The sequence below is a fragment of the Tubulanus polymorphus genome, chromosome 8 (genome assembly GCF_964204645.1).
Source record: "Tubulanus polymorphus chromosome 8, tnTubPoly1.2, whole genome shotgun sequence".
NCBI lineage: Eukaryota > Metazoa > Nemertea > Palaeonemertea > Tubulaniformes > Tubulanidae > Tubulanus > Tubulanus polymorphus.
In genome coordinates, this window is record NC_134032.1 from 5,095,079 (window position 1) to 5,112,522 (window position 17,444).

Below are 17,444 nucleotides of genomic sequence, written 5' to 3' on the forward strand. Positions count from 1 at the left end.
CCTCTACTACATTCGACATATCTAATTTGTGGCAGTTGATCAAAGATTTTGCCAAATATGATCTTCATATTGCTGTAAGTATCGACAGCTTCGAAATATGAAATCAACTCGGTGTGATCGGTACTGTTTACTAGTGTACTATTTAGTACAGACAGTACTAGCTTCGAAGAGCCACCACCTTTATCGGCTCCGATTTTTACCCAAATTTCATCATGAAAATGCTCATCCGTCACAAATTTTCCGGTGACTATCAAATTGTTAACAACGTATTCAAGATGTGATTTTAAATTCACTATGTATACATAGGGGACAAGTTTTTCTTCTAGAGTTCGAGCATTGATCACTAAATTCATTTCGCCAGTGAATATATTCTGATCGATGTGATCACTGCGTTTTTTTAGTTCCGCTCGAATCTTATCTGATGAGGGAAACACCTTAACATTTTGACTTTTCAAGTTACGGTCTAATTCTAGCATTTTGGTCATTGTAAGACGCAAATTCAGTTTCAAGTCAACTGACTGTTCAGGAGTGAGCTTAGTTCCTTTCATTTCTGGAAATTCATTGATTACAAGATTTTTTAGATTTTCATCTTTTTTCAACATATGTGCAACTAATTTAGCAGCCTCAGTGATACTTTGGTCTTTGGATGAAATAAATTGTAGTATTGATTTTGCTTTGGAAGCTCTCTTCTCAACAGTCTGAGTCGACTTGACTCTGAAATGGATGTGTTTGGTTTTTCAAGTTTGCAAAAATGATGTTCATTTGTTCGAGAACCTGATGGAATAATAGCTTTGAATATATGATCTAGAGAACCTTCCGATACAGTAAAAACATTATTATCCGTCATTAATTTTTCCAAGCGACTATTAATGATTTTTAAATTGCCATTTTCCTTTTCGACATTTTTCAGCTGTTCTTTTAATAAATTCAGTTGTTCCAGATAATCTTCAGATATGTCTGTCTGTCGTTTGTTCATGTACTGGTGTTGTGGCATCTTCACTCGCAAGAAGGTTTTCTGTGTCGTGTAGTTTATTGCCTTGTCCTAATGAAATTCAGAATATTTTCATTGCCTGTATTCATTTGTAGAGATTCTTTTTTATTGTAATGAAATGACGGTCTGACAAGCATCGATGAAATTAAGTTAACGAGTAAAATTAAGTTTTTAAACTATGCCTAATTACTATGATTCATCGAATTCATACTGTTTCATTTGACTCTGAAGAAATTTGTGATCCCAATTTGTTTAAAGTTATTAGGCACAAATCCAAATGCAACTTCCAAAAATTTACTGCAAATGAACAACAATTTTCAGCTGAAGTCGAAGAACGTTTGACTTATGTACCACAAGTTAATAACAATTGATCTTGGAGTAACGATTTGACCATTAAATGATTGCTCCAAGTATAGATGAAATGTCAATTGCAAAGAAATGGAGTATACGATACCTTCTGGATACGGGAATTGAACGAAAATGAGACAGAACATAGAATCCTCTAACAATAATTACACGAACAAATTAGTAACTTTTGAATAAATTTAATTGTACTAAAAATCACAATATTTGTATCAATAACTTACTAGATAAAACCATTTGAACAATTTTTTTTATATTTTTTCTCGAACTGCTTCCCTGGAAATATTTTTTTCTTTTGCTGGAACCAGACTTTGAGGAAAGACTTTTATCACTATCCATCGTCTTACAAAAAAACGCTGCCGAAAAACCTGTTTTTTAAAAGTAAACAAACAATTATTAGACTTTTTTACTATCAAATGTATGACTAATTCACGAGACTTGAAATACTGACCAGATTCCGACCCGAGATTTGGAATAGTTGATCCAACTAACTCGTGGTTCGAGACTCCATCCGAATCTACATAAAATCCTGCCGCCAAACCTATTTTAGGATGTAAACCAAACAATTATATAACTGGCCTAACTAACTTGATAATTTCTCAACTTCCAACATCAATCATTTTTTTTTTTCACTATTTATTGTTGTAGGCCTAGGCATGTCGTACCCTAATAGGGCTAGGCCTGTCAGGCTAGACCTGACTTCAGCCCCTGGGCTTCATTCAGGTCTTAACTTTAACGATATTAAGAGACCAGACTTATTTTTTGGATGTGCAAGAGTGACTAGTTCTTGTTCGAAGGAGGGGCAAGGCCTGGGCAGCTAGCGCTACGTAGGTTGTAGGCGCTGAAAAACGCCAAACTTAAAAAAGTCCTTAAAACGCAAAAACAAATGACATTCGCTAGCCACTCATGAGGTATCTAACCATATGTATCATATATCATCGGAAAGCACATGGCACCATCTACATTGGTATGTTGAGATAATTTCGTTTTCCCAAACCCCTAAGAAATAATTAGCGAATATGTACCTCGAAAGTCGTTAGTTTTGGCCTAACCGGTTTGCAGCAGCCAACCAGGCGCAGACGACTGACAAATTTCAACTTGTGACTACATATAGATCTTCAAAACTCGGTTGAGAATACATTAGAACGAAGTGGGCTCGAATCCCGTTATCCGTTTTCTCTACGGAACTGCGCGCGTACAGCTGGTCGTATTCGGTTAGTTTTCTATGAGAATGAACAAAGCAGGTGCGCGCACTTATTGTGCTGCCATCAATCGGTTTTCAAAAGAGGCTAAGAAAATCAATATTAATTGTTGACAAATTCTGTATCTACTCTACGGTCGTGGAGCTTCTTTGAACTGAGTCACATTGTAAGAAGTCGGGCGATAGATGACAACAAAAACTATTCTGGAGGAGTTATCTTTAAAGGCTAGACATTCGATATTTATTGTCTGTAGGGTAATTACGTCATAGTTTAATGTTTGTTTAGCATACACACCAACACCGCCATGTTGCTGAGTTTTTAAGACGTGATCATTGCTATAGCTCATAAATCTAGACTGATTGTGGAAGTTATATCCAGCTATCGCGATGTTTTTGGGGTCACTAGACATCCATGTGTCCGCAATACCAACGTAATGTACTCCAGTGAGTCTATCATCATTGGCGATGTCTTTATAATGAGCAGGTAAATTAGTGTTATGGAAAGCCAATGTGTTATGGAAAGCCAATGTACTTCGTGTTATGGAAAGCCAATGTACATGTACACTGTAGACAACATGGATCGGTCGGTAGAAATGCAGTCATGTTGGCAATACAGGGTGCTACGTGCTCATTATAGAAAATTGCATTGGGTGAATAGTCTTCAATAATCAATCCATCTATAGATGTAACTCTGCTACATATGCTTGGCCAGGGGAGAATATTTTTTTCAATGAAACTAGTGCATTCTGTGTAGTAACACCTTGCACTTTATGTACTGTACACGCCCAGGCAAGTTTCAATGGAAATTGACGTCGTACTCCTTTGTTTTTCATGGCTGATTCTTCAACTCTCACTACTGGTGTAGTATTCGCAGGCATACCGGAAAAATTTGAAGAATTGCGCAATTTCCGCCCAATGGTAGAGTCATCGAAAATTACATAAACAGTTGTACATTCGTGGTCAGTACCTGGAGATATATGCGACACTGTACCGAGAACACCAGGTCCATCCGTAACTTCAATATTTTTAGTAAGCATAACTCTTGCGTCAAGGGCTAACATTAAAGATTTTGCTAATGTCATATCTTTGTTGCTAACATGAAAGCTTACTCTCTTCACCAGTTTCCCAGTCCTCGGATCCTTTGTAAGGTCATTTGCTGAAATTTCAATGATATCAGTGCAACTCTCTCTTAACCGGGCTGCGTTTACAGCGTTCACCTGTTTGTTAGTGGAGTATATTCCTAAAGCTGTTTTACTGGTTTCACCGGTTTCTCTAGATTTCAGGGCCCTGTCATCTGCATACTGAAGGGTGTCTTCTTTCTTTTTAGTTCTGAGGCGGTTCAACAATCCTGCAAACTCACCACCTTTTTGTCGCATTATATCTTTCAATTCTACAATTTTAAATATATCAGTCCATAAATCAACACCGTTATTAGGGGCAGAGTAGAGCGGTTTACCTTTCACAGGTGGCAATTAATAGAAATCACCGACAGCTATTATACTGACATTACCAAATGGTGAATAATCTGCGCACTGTTTAATCTGTCGCAATCAACCATGCACATACCCAAGCATTTTATGATCAACCATTGAAATTTCATCAATTATAACAATTCGAAGACTGTTGAATTTCATTCGTAATTCTGATATTTTTTCATCACCTAGAGGAACATACGGTAATTTTGCCCCTATGTTTATAGCAAAGGTGTTGCGTATAGTTGTAGCCCCTATGTTGTAGGCAGCAACACCTGTTGGTGAGGTCAAGCAAACAGTTACATCATTAGGGTTTGTAGCAGTCTTAGTAAGTATTCGTGATGCCTCATAATTAATAGCCTTAATAAGGTGTGATTTTCATGTACCAGCGCCTCCAGTCAAAAATAAATGAAATGGTTGCGGATTCCTCCCGTTTACAAAATCGATACACCACTGTCTGACTCTGTAAAATACCTCTTTCTGCTGAATGTTTAAAGAGCGAATTATTTTCCAAGCAGAGTCTTTGTTCATTGAATTTGATTTTTCAATTGCATAGTTTCGTGTAGATATTTGTCCATCGGGGTCTGGAATATCATTAGGGTCACTTTCATCATCTTCTATTGAAGAACGAGATGTAGATTCATCATTAGTCTCAAGTCGTTCATGTTCAGATTCAGGTGCAATTTGGGCCCATGCATCTTCATATTCATCACACATGTTCAACATTTCATAGGCCATGTCAAATGTGTCAATATCTGCTTCAAACCAACTGCGTGGTTCATTGACAATTTCTTTGACACTTACTAACGACCCTAATCCTATACGCACATGTCCTGTTTCATAGAAATTTTCATAAGTTTCAAATCCTGGGGGTGTCAATTGTATATCCTGTCGATACGGCAGAAATAATTGTAGACTATGTATTGTAGATTGTGTATGAAAGTGTTTTTCTGGTTGTTTCGTTTGAGAAAATCGGGCATATATCTGACAACTGCAGGGGCTGTGTTTGTTCGCTCTCTGATATATCCAGTGTCATTTTTCAATGCTATGCTGCTTTCATTCACTTGTGATTTGGCTAAAATTCTGTATTTAGAGCAAAACTGTGCGAGACACATTTTTTCAAATTCCTCATCATCAGGGTGATTTTGATAGCGTTCTACAATACCTGTCATCCATACGTCATCATCATTCAAATCATTATCAGCGTTACGTGATTGCAATACACTCAAGGGTTTGCTCAATTTAATGATATTGTCACCAGTTGGAATAAACGGAACTTTTCTTGAACCTTCTTTCATTTTTAAATTACATACGCGATACACTGCTTCTTGTGCAGAGACTTCACGATTATGTAGGTAGGTTGACCCAAGAGATTTCATGGCTTGTTTAGCACTTTGATTATCTTCTGCAGCCTCCGCCCTGGTGTGTTCTAACAAAAGACCCATTTCTCGTTCACTCTTTGAGATATATGACACAATATATACTACGCATGCGAATGCATCAGTCACATATTGGATGTCCATGTTTGCTTGCCAGACTCTCAATAATGCAGGATTGTATTGATTTACCCAACATTCATTTGGTTCTCTTTTCAACACAACACCACTTTTACGCGATAGACAACGATAAGCTTCTTCAAACATATCTTGTGTGATACCAACTGATCTGAATAATGATTCTGTTGTTGTTAACTCAGTTCCCTCTGTATTCATTATTTTCCACACAGTTTCAAGTATCTCTTTTGCTCTGGCTGGGCTCATTGCATTCATAGCTGCATCATGTTGTATTTTCTGCATTTCTTCATCTGGTTCATTGCTTGTTGGAGGGGCTTCATATTTCATTTGAGTTAGAAATGTTTGTAGGGATGGATTTCTGGGGAAATTGAACCTGCATACAGTACCTTTTTTACGACATGTCTTAGAATGTATTTTACTATGTATTTGGACACTGGTGACAACCTCATGCAATTCAGGATCTTTGGATTCTTCAGGCAATCTGCAGGTTATGTATCTACAAACTCAGTGATATCAACGTCATCATCGATTCCTGACTTAGGGGCATCTTTCACCCATATCAAAGCATGTACATGTGGGCTGCCGCGCATCTGGAATTCTACCCGATAAAAGTAGTCCTGTATTTCACCAATAAGTTGTGCAGGGGACTTGATAACAGTGTTGAGGAACGTACGAAATCTATGATCAAACATCCTGGCTGCAGTTACTGGGTTTCGTCTCAATATACCACATTTCTCGGACCATGACATGTCTCTCACAGGCTTATCACAACCATCAACTCGCATTATAGCCTCTAAATGGTCCTCCCATCTCATTTCAGCTACAGAGAATGTTGGCACACCTAATTGTCTAACCATAGCCAGCAAGTCTTTTTGAGCAGCTTCCCAGAACGGAGGTGTTCCTCTGATAGGTTTTAAAAACTTATAACCGTCATTATGTTTCAACAATTCGTTCATATTTTCAATGTTTTTCAAAGTATTCAAGTCAATATTCAAACTTTTCTTACCATCTTTCACTCCTTTCCGCAATGCAATTGAGACATTTGAGTTGACCTGGTTGATTTCAGACAAAAACTGTGCATAAAATATGTAATCCGTGTTTCTCGAGAATCTGGGGTCGGCATTCATTAAACATGTGTGTAAGTAGCGTGATAAAGTAATCCTGTGTCCTCGAATATCATGATATGTAAATCTACCTGTCGGAAAGCGAGTGGGGAAACATCTGGCCTCATTCTCAGTATCAGTCAAAATCTTTATTGGGCTATTATCTTCAGCAGGAGCCACACACAAAATGTCATCGAAATGTGCGTCAAGAATCTCCTGGCCGATATTAATTGGTTCATGTACATTCCATGCAGATTTTCAGCATCAGTTTCTTCCTGGTAGTTGACATCATTTTGTCCTTGTGCTGTGGAATTATTGTCAAGATTGGGCAGTTCTTCATTTTCAATTGTTTCTGTATCTAATATCTCATCCTCAAGGGATCCTCTCTCAGATATTTCATTGACTTCTTCAAGTGGGTTATTCCACTCATAGTTTAATTTCACATCACGATAATGCGGATTGATTGATTTCAATGTACACAACGCGTCCATTATCTTTTTCTGCTCAACGAATTGATACTTGTAATGTCCTTTGAATGTAAGTTTTCGTTTCAATTTTACCTTCATCATTTGATCATCAGAAGAATTTCGTGGAAGTATGTCTGTTGTTTTTTTTACATTGCTCGGAACACATACGACTGGCCCATGAGATCCGTGCTTACCTTGTTTCGGTAAAGCTATCATTTTAATGAATGGTATGTTAATTGAAACGAGATGAACTTCTAGCGAATTCAGTTGTGTAAGCGTATCGGGAATACTTTCTAATTGCAAGTTATTTACAGCAGCTTCACAAGGTACTGTAGCTGACAGTAATTTACTGTGACAACCATGACATATCCATGATTTTCCACAGGGTTGATCTTTCAAGGTACATGACTGAGAGCAAGTATTGCTACATGTATGTAGATAGGTATCTGTTATGCATTCTCGCGCAACAGCTGAGTGTTAGGAACTGCGAGTACTATACATGCTAACATCCAATCTTTTCACCTGATTATGAAAAAGTAAACGTTGACAAACAGCACATACATATTCAGGGCCTCTCTCTGCTGTGTCCCGAAATATTGATATCACATAATTGACATCCAATTTCTTCACCTTTTCATTTTCCCGCCTAAAATTATTTTGGCCTCTGATAAAATTTTTGAATATTGGGTCGTGTGCATACCTATCTATACTGTGGGCCTTCACAATATGTTGATGGTCCAAATTAGTTTGGTATTTGTCAATGCTGTAGCATTTGACCCTTTCTTGATGCTGAATGTCCTTTCGATATTTCTCAATACTGTATGTCTTAACTTGGTCTCGATGCTCAGTGTCGTTCTGATATTTCTCAATACTGCATGTCTTAACTTGGTCTCGATGCTCAGTGTCCTTTCGATATTTCTCAATACTGTATGTCTTAACTTGGTCTCGATGCTCAGTGTCGTTCTGATATTTCTCAATACTGTATGTCTTAACTTGGTCTCGATGCTCAGTGTCCTTTCGATATTTCTCAATACTGTATGTCTTAACTTGGTCTCGATGCTCAGTGTCGGTCTGATATTCCACAATACTGTATGTCTTTACTTGGTCTCGATGCTCAGTGTCATACTGATATTTTGCAATACTGCATTTCCTGACTTGTACTCGATGCTGAGAGTTACTTTTATATTTCTGTATACTGTACGCTTTCACCTGGTTTAGAAATACATCATCCTGTTTATAGTTCATAGCGGCTTTCCTTTTCAGATTGTTACAATAGTTACGATCATCGTGGTATTTCTTAACAGTATTTCATTTCATCTACTGGCGGAATTCCAAACTGTTGCTGTACTTCATTTTTTTCCCTGTGTTTTGGTTTTGGCGATAAGATTCATCGTTCTCATATTTTAGAGATGCATAAGTTATCATCTTGTTGCGATACAGTTTATCCTGCCGATAGCGCTGATTATCGTAACGCCTTTTGACTGCTTTCCTGTTCCTGATTTGATCTTCACGTTTGTTATTGGTGGCATAATTTATTGAATTATACTCGTTCTCGCACCATAGGCATATTTTATCATATACACCAGAACAGTTTACGCACACAACAACCTCATAGTGCATACCACTACTGTTTCTAAGATAAATATTACCATTGGATTCATATTGATGTTTTAAAGTGGCTAAAACTGAACCTGAAAATTGTTGCCATTTGTCATCTATATGCATATAGATCTATATGCAGTAAATCAGCTGTGGCCAATATTTCAACTTCAGTCGCCCATGTCTGTACGTATTTCATCCGGGATGCTTCAATATATTGATCTACAGTAATATCTGGATTTCTCAAATGGGGTTGAAACCTCTTTGCGTTGTGTTTCATGTGGTTTACTACTTTTGTACGTATGACCCTGTGATAGTTTTCAGTTCCACAGATAGAATAAGAGATAGCTCTGAAAAAACAGTTACCATCACCTTTTATCTTATGGGTACTGCATGGTGAGCCGAGCAGTCCAGTATATGCAGGCATACAGTCATATCCTAGTTCAGCCATTGGAATACCTACAACAGATCGTGTTGTTATATCTAGAATAGAGCATAATGATAAACACTGAACTTTTTCTAGAGGTCTGTAAACTAGTGAGGTGTGGTGTATGGAGCTACCCACAACTATAACATCATCATCATAGACTTCATTTAAATGAGACGGTTTTGGTCGATTAAGGCTGTGTCTGGTTAATGTTTCTCCTGTAAGATCCTTTTGATCACAGCAGTTTATATTAACACCTGTTATTTCATATTGCATCGGTTCAATTAAATTCATAGAGGCGGTAAGTCTGTGACAATGTTTTTCCAATTCATTTAAACTTCTATGACTTACTATCACGGCAAATCAATCAGCAGTCATCATTCCATTTGAGTCACGTGAATCAGAGTCGAATACCCAGTACACACCATCCTGATTCAAAACACAAAATGTATTACCAGCAAATGTAACAAAGCAAGCATCATATTCATGTAGTACTGTGTGTAAACATTCAGACAATTCCATCATTACACCAAACTTTCCAGCTTTCATTTCGTCACTTAGAACAAGCAACATATGAGATTCCAACATTGACTTCGTACATATAATTAGATATTTCAATTGCATTTGGCAGTTCACTGACTAAAAGATAGATATTAGATATAGTGTTCATACTTGTCAATGTTGCATATAGTTCATTACCAGTAATCAAGACAGAATCAACATCATTTGAGGTCCAGTGTATCAGTAACTTGTGCAATGAATGAATAATAGCAGCTAACGAGTTAGCAACACATTGCTTACCAGAGTGAACACCGAATTTCGGGTGAACTTGATGGCAATTTCCATGTACTATGGCCTTTGTCATTGAGGCTGTATCTGTTGACCACAACGATTCTGTGCTTTCTGGCTCATTCAACATTTCATTTTGGTTGCGTATAACGTTAGTTTCATTTCCAATGTGCTGTTATTGTATCCTTAGCTGCTTTTGCCGCAGCTGGCTGTATGTGATAATTATCTGCTATAGCCGCAGCTAGCTGTGTAGCTGCTATAGCCGCAGCTGGCTGTAATATATCTGCAATAGGTGATGAAGCATTCACCTGAAAATGAGAAGATGTTCCTTATTTAATAATTTCTTATTTCCATTGGCATCAAAATTGTGTAATGCATGGATGTAGGCCATTCACCTTCTTACGCTGAAACCCATGCCGGCGAATTTTTCTTTTAGGCATCGCTTCTTATGATGTCTATAACAAACAAAATTAAGACATATATTAGCTACCATTAACTTAACTACTGTATTTGTTTCGTAGGGAATACATGAAACATCAAGGATATTACAATGTTTGCTTAGAAACAGGCGCATATCCATACTTCGGATGGAGTATATAAGCCTTACAAGCTTATTTCAGAGCTAGATAATTAATAAAGTGTTCACAAAAGTTCCCTTGAAAAGTTAACAAATGTGTTATATGTGCCGATTTTGGCGACCAACAATGGCTGCCAGCCACCCATTCCTGCGTTATAGGCCTGCAATGACATAGCATAAAAAGGGATTTTTAGACATTCTGAGTGCATTCTGAGCACTATCGTAGTTGACATTTGGAATAAACCATTTTCCAAGCCTGGCGAAAATTCCAAGGTCACTTGGCCGAAAAAAGGGGATGCGTACCCCGGACAAATCCCTGGATCAATGACATCATCGCTGATCTGAAATCGCATACGCCCGTAACAGCAGGAGGCAGTTTGAATTGGCCACTGAACAGTGTTTTCAATAAGAGCCAGGTCCCAGGTCCCAGACCTGTCTGTTGTTTGTAAAGGACCTACCTGTTTTTCAAACCAGCTTTCATTTCAGGGACTGTGACATATGGGACCCTCCTCTTTTACAAAGGGAACTGGCTTGTTAATTTGTTAATGAAAACACTACTGAAGTAAGTGGATATTTTGCTGCTGCAACATTATTTTAGTAATTACAACAAAAATTTCAGCAAAATTTATCTGTAAATGCTAACTGGAATATTCAGTTTTCCGCAAAATATCCACTTACTTGCTCGTAGGGCTGGCAGGCGATGCCTATAGGACATGCATGATCGTTAGAATAAAGTGTTCATAATAATTAGTGTCAACAAGCGTCATCCAGCGTCAACCGGTCAGAATTCAACGTCAAGGGGTTGATTTAGGAACCCAAGTCTATCTTAAGTTAGAGACACACGAGTGTATTTTTTCGCCTGATCGCGACGATTAAATTCGCCAGCGAATTAGTACGTCTGATACGAGTGGGTAGAGGTAGCGATCAAACCAAAATTCAGTCAGTGACTGCTACTTAGTGTGAGAGAGTTAACAAATCACATGATATCAACAATGCATCCCATTAGTTGATAAAAATGCCATTTAATGGATCGCTCTGCGGAATTCGCCGAGTGCGGGCAGACGAGCTAATTTGCGGACAATCTGATCACCGGCGTAAATATCAAACAAGTTTGGTTGATACGGGCGATTCGCCAGACAATAGAGTCGGCCGACGAAATCATCATCATCACCGTGAGTGGTGACCCGAGCCATTTTTTCGGTCGATTTATAAATTTGCCGCGATCGGGCAAAAAAATACGCCTGTGTGCCCCTACAGCAAAATTTAAACTGACCAAAATAAGTAATTCGTGGAAAATGACTAACGTACTGCAAGATAAGCCTAATTTGTCAATTGACTTAGGCCTGGTATTGTCATTCCCGGCAGAAAATTTATTTAAAAATGCTTATAAGTTATTAATTTGTCGCTTGTTGACGCTTTTAAATCTTGACACAAAACGCTGAAACTTGGGTTGTTGACGCCCCGCTAATTTAGTAATTAGCATACCCAAAATAAAGTACTATTTTCTGATTAACCTACCTATCAAATTCGAAGGCCTGTATCCCTAATGCGGAGAAAATCTGATGCCAGGTTTATTAACACACGGCGAAGTTAGACGAGACTAGTTAGTAGAGGAATATATTATATAAGATTAAGACGCCTGCCTTCTCTCCCCAAATTTCGTCGATAACAATTCACCCACTCAGTGGGCCTAGCTGCGGCGCTCGTGCGCGTGTAGTTTACCAGTTTACTGGGAGCTCAGTGAAACGACACGATTGTTCACAGCGACGCTTCGCGCAATCAAACAGAAAGTTAGCATCAGACGGATCACTTTCAACGTAGGCAAAATTGCGATCGCCCTTACGTTGAATTTAATTGCCGTTGTAGGGAATCGGCATACGAAACGGACGGCACTCGGACGATAGTCCGATCCGCGCAACATTCCGACGACCAGCGTAACACCCCGAAATTGTTTATAGCATTGCACACACTATTTTATTTAATAACGTATCATGAATAAAATTTAAAGATTGGGCTTCACTTGGAAATATGACACAAATGTTTCATGTAAATCGGTCATTTGAAAGAAGAAACAATAAATTAGACCATTTGAAATTGATTTGTATTCATTTAATTCCGGGATTATAGACTGAATGCCTGTCCCATTCAAATTGAAGATAGAGACCGGTAACCAGTCTACCAGGATTATAGCTGTATAGGCAACAAACTCCACATTCACGAATTACGTGGCTGTCAGATTGCAAAAACCGTTCAATAAACAGACCGTATTACATGCAAAAAATTGATCCTGAAACCGATTTTTCAAAATCAACGCCCCCTAGTGGTTGAAATAGGAACTAATCACGTGAGTGGTTCGTTGCATTTAGTAACCAGGTACATGCGTATCGATTTTTATAGAAATGCATTGTTCCCAGTAGTTAAATAGGGTCACTTTGGGACCGATTGAGGAGTGAGGAGCAGTGAGGAGCAGTGAGGAGCAATGACGTCATCGCTGACGTCATGGATGACGTCACTGATTACATCATGTTGGTGGGGGAAAACGTTTTTGGGCGAGAATATCGATAACAATAAAGCGAAGCCATAAAACGTGTTCGGGCCTGATATTTGTGGACAATAAAAACGCGATATAAATCATGTTTAGACGTCATTTAACTCGGAGACTTCGGGCGGTTAACATCGGATCTCTTCACATCGACTATCGCGGATATCATGGATTCACCAAGCGGCCGAAGCACATGTAGTTTAGAAATATGTAGTTCTCCTAAAAAAGCGAAGCTTTCACCCGCATATAGGAAAAGGAAACCGGTTCATCTCAAACTTAATTTCGGTAAGTCTATTTCTGTTTCGAGACAATATTTCGTAAAATGATGTATGTATGTTCTAAATACTTAATTTCGTAACTTTATTTTCTATAGACTCAATCGTTAATGATAACGCCGTCGATACGCCTCACTCAATGAAAACCGTCACATCGTCAGATGGTCAACCCGATCCTCATTATTTAGGACAACTCGTTTACGCGTGCGTGAAAACATGGCAGGGTTCAAAACGTATCGATCTCAGGACATACGAGTGCTGCGACCGGAAGCACCAGTTATACCCGACTAAAAACGGTATCGCGTTAGATTTGCAAGAGTGGGTACATATCGACTACTGTAAATCCGATATCGAACACGAAATTGAGCGAGTCAAACAACAAGCGGGATATGTGGGAGGTATGACTATCGGTCGTTCGAACTTTATTAAAATCTATCGTTCTAGTCATAATAGTCGTGTATACATCGATATACGGTTCTATATACTATGCGATGCGAAAGGCGAAACCGTACCTTCTAGAAAAGGTGTAAAATTATCTCTCTCTCAGTGGAAGAAATTAAAAGACATTAATTTTAGCGACGATGTACCCGAACTATCCGATATGAAACCGTGTTGGTACGAACAAAGTCATCAAAATCAAGAATATAGATGCGCATACTGCGCAAAGGACACTAGCGGAGTTCGTAATGCTCCAGAATATTCCGCATACGCTCCCAGTAAGAATAAATAAATACGTTTAATTAACGGTCTAATAATATGTATGGTTTTTCTAACTTTATTATCCACGATTAAATGAAAATAAACGTGTGTCAATAGAAGTCAATTGTCTTTGTCATTGTTTCGTCGGTCATTCATTCCCTTAAAGTTCAGTCATTTCGATATGTCGACTGTCTGTAGCATGATTCCATCAATTGCCTATCAATCAATCCTCTCAATGTTGGCCTTATCTACACGATCAAATTCCATCCTTTAGTGTAATCCAAAGCGACTATGATAATTAACATATCAATAAGGAATAACGATGTTCAATTTAACATAATATTTGATAAACTTTATTATATTAGTAAAGGATAAATATTCTATATAAATAGTAAATGTACAAAAAAATTCATTATTTAAATTCGAAAAAATAGTGGTGACTAGAGGAGAATAATAAAACGCGTATCTAAAAACCGTAGGGAGCGTGTTAAATCTGTTCGTTGGATCAAAAGCCCTTTTAGTGTATACGGCGCGATATATTTTTCGCTCGTCCCTATTAAATATGGAACATTTTTTGATGTCTCGATTTATCTTGTTTTGAATGGAAACGTACAAATGATCGTATTTTTCACCGACTATAATATCAACCATTGATTTAAAGTTGACTATTTGTTTATTTCTAAAATTCAAATTAATTCCTTTCACTTTGCATTCCGATGAGAATTTATTGTCACGCGGACTGAAAACACGGAATGCATAGTTTTTCGGACCGGCCGAAACGAATTCCGAAATATAGGCACCATCTCCGTATTTATCTGCCAACTCATCGGTCATATCCCCTAAAAAGTTTCCAGTTGGCGGATCCCATTGATCAGGTTTAACGGTGTAAATGATTGAGTCGGTATCCGTGTAAAGGGTTCGATCCCCTAGTTTCTCCATATAACTATAGAGAATTAGTCGAGCATGCGCCGTTGTGAACGCGGCTAAGGCGACGCTAGTTTTACCGGAGGATTCGACAAATTCGTCGCGTTTTCTGTAGTGCACCCTTAACACCTCTTCGTTACACAACAGTAAATCTTGTATCTCCAAACTATCGTCTAAAAGCATGCTGTACATTTCACCGGGGTCTGAAATATATTTAGCAGTGGTTTTGTTTTTATTTTGACCGAGTTTACCCCACATGCTATTTAAACATAGTTTGGCGACAGTTCGCATGCCCTTCGCCTTCTTTATGTTATTTTCTTCGAGACGGATACCCTCGCGCTCGAAATAATCGGATAGAAATTGGTCTTTTTCGGCGCGAGTCATATCGGGAGATGGCCACCCGCTAGCTTCGGTTTTTACTTTTAGAAATTTTCCTATATAGTCTGCAAATAATCCGGTTTCGCTACGTTCCCAATTCCAAATTTCGAATATACCGATAATACGGTATCCCAATTCAACGGCTTTTTGGATCTCTAAACCGACCCACGTTCCGGTAATAGCACGTTCGTCTTCCTAGTGGCGACACCTTTCGCGTTGATAACTATCTTCAGCGCACGAGCGACACAAAGGAAAGGATAATTTGCCATTGGCTCTGTATGGAAGGATGGGTAAATATAAGCCCCGAGGTGGTAAAATTCGGCATTTAATCAACCCGTAATATAATCTTTGATATCACCGAAATTTTCAGTTATAACTGTTGGGTGACCTATTGGATAGCTACAACGACTATTAACGTACGGGTATAGCGAACATATGTCAATATATTTAATTTTTTCATCATCTTCGGCCTTATGATAGATTTTGATTGCATTAGTTCGACCGCCGAAAAATGCGTCACGCGGTAATAACGGGTCAGAAATATCTACTTCTTTTTCAAAATCGGCAAAAACACGGTTTTCTTTCACCAAGTTACAATATTCGTGTTCCCAAAATTCCACCAAATTATATCCAAGGGCCCTAATCTTTGCACTCTTTTCTAACGTAGCCTGATAAAGTTCACCAAATTTTTTATCGGGCCGCACCGGCGACTGCATATCTGAATTTTTAAAACATTTAGGGCATCCGTGGTACAGACAGCCATGAAATTCATACACGGTGTTTGATTCGGCGTGGTAACCATCCACTTTATAGCGGTCAATAGTTACTTCACCGCCATTCAACGCATGTTGAATTCGAATATTATTATTTTCAGATAGCCATCTTAACCAACGGATGCTCATTTTTGAAAACTTGGCATTGGGTCTATAACCGCCTGGGGGTATTAAGCCAATTGTTTCCGATTTTAGGAAATTTGTTCTTAACGCTAGATTGCATGCCGACACAATGGTAATTGAATTTCTAAAAGGATCGACTGAAGTAAGTGCAAAGAATTGATGTTGGAAATTAATGACCGATTGCATTAATATGTCAACATCGGACCGACAATACCCTATCAACTCGTGTTGCATATCAAAAACGAAATTTTCAGACCGGCGCTCTGTATGCCACTTTACAAATTCGTTCCTCTCGCTGGAACTCATGCCATCAGGATTATAATAATGTAAATCCGGAATCGGTCCTACATAATTCATATTTTTTCCAGTACAAAAAGTGTACGGAAAATAACCCTTTTTCAATTCCGGAATACCTAATGTTTCCGGTAATTTACCAAGTTTCATAGGTAGGAAATTCAAAGTATCCAAAAATTTAATGTCCAAATGTTGGATAGACATCGTCATAATTTTACCACCGTTTGGTACTATGTCCGGTAGTATGCCTTGCGAAACCAAATATCTTAAAATAAAATAGCCGTCAAACGATTGAAAATTGTGCGCAAAAACAGTGGAACCCTTATTCTCCTCAGTAAACAGCCATTTGCAGAAATCGATATCCGACTTGAACACGTGTTCGTGTTTACCGCAATGGTCGCATGACGAGTCTGGAGTACGCCTTGACCATTTACACATTTGACACGTTCTGTGTGCTATACCTAATACTACAACGTGGTTCGAATCCACAGTAGTCGTTTCGAAATCAAACGCTATAAATTTTCTAATTTTGAATTCTTCGCTTTTCGCGTCTAAATAAGGATTGATTAATTGATGCGTGTTTTTATCGCCTTCGGGGACCACGTGCTCCTGACCTTTTGTCACCCCAATATAACAAAGATGGCCTATAGGTAGCTTTTCTTTACACGAGGAACAATACTTTTTACCGCAATCGTGTAATTTAGGATCCAGTTTCGATCGGGGAATAATAGAGCCACAACGCATACACCGTGCCCGCGAATTACAAAGGCTTTGACCCGTTGCCAAAGGTCTTAAATGATTGGCAAAACACGCTTCCGATTTATAGTACATATTGCAACGATTGCAAAAATAATTGCCCCTCTGTTCTCGAGCGCAATTGCCACGACATAAGGAACATTTGTCATTACAACGATGCGCTTCGGCTGTATTATA

The 17,444-nt window shown here is 38.5% G+C and overlaps 1 protein-coding gene across 1 annotated transcript; it reads left to right on the top strand.

Annotated features, from left to right (window-relative positions):
- The first annotated feature begins 13,088 nt into the window (after window positions 1-13,088).
- LOC141910291 (uncharacterized) lies at window positions 13,089-14,050 on the top strand. The gene is made up of 2 exons (XM_074801022.1): window positions 13,089-13,330; window positions 13,419-14,050. Exons 1-2 carry the CDS (start codon window positions 13,213-13,215, stop codon window positions 14,048-14,050), a joined length of 750 nt encoding a protein of 249 aa, XP_074657123.1. The 5' UTR covers window positions 13,089-13,212.
- Window positions 14,051-17,444: the final 3,394 nt, after the last annotated feature.

What these genes read in the sequence shown, in the direction of transcription:
- LOC141910291 (XM_074801022.1), top strand. Translation starts at nt 13,213, where the DNA reads ATGGATTCACCAAGCGGCCGAAGCACATGTAGTTTAGAAATATGTAGT. An exon ending in TCATCTCAAACTTAATTTCG is followed by an intron (nt 13,331 to 13,418) that starts GTAAGTCTATTT and finishes TATTTTCTATAG; the next exon opens with ACTCAATCGTTAATGATAAC.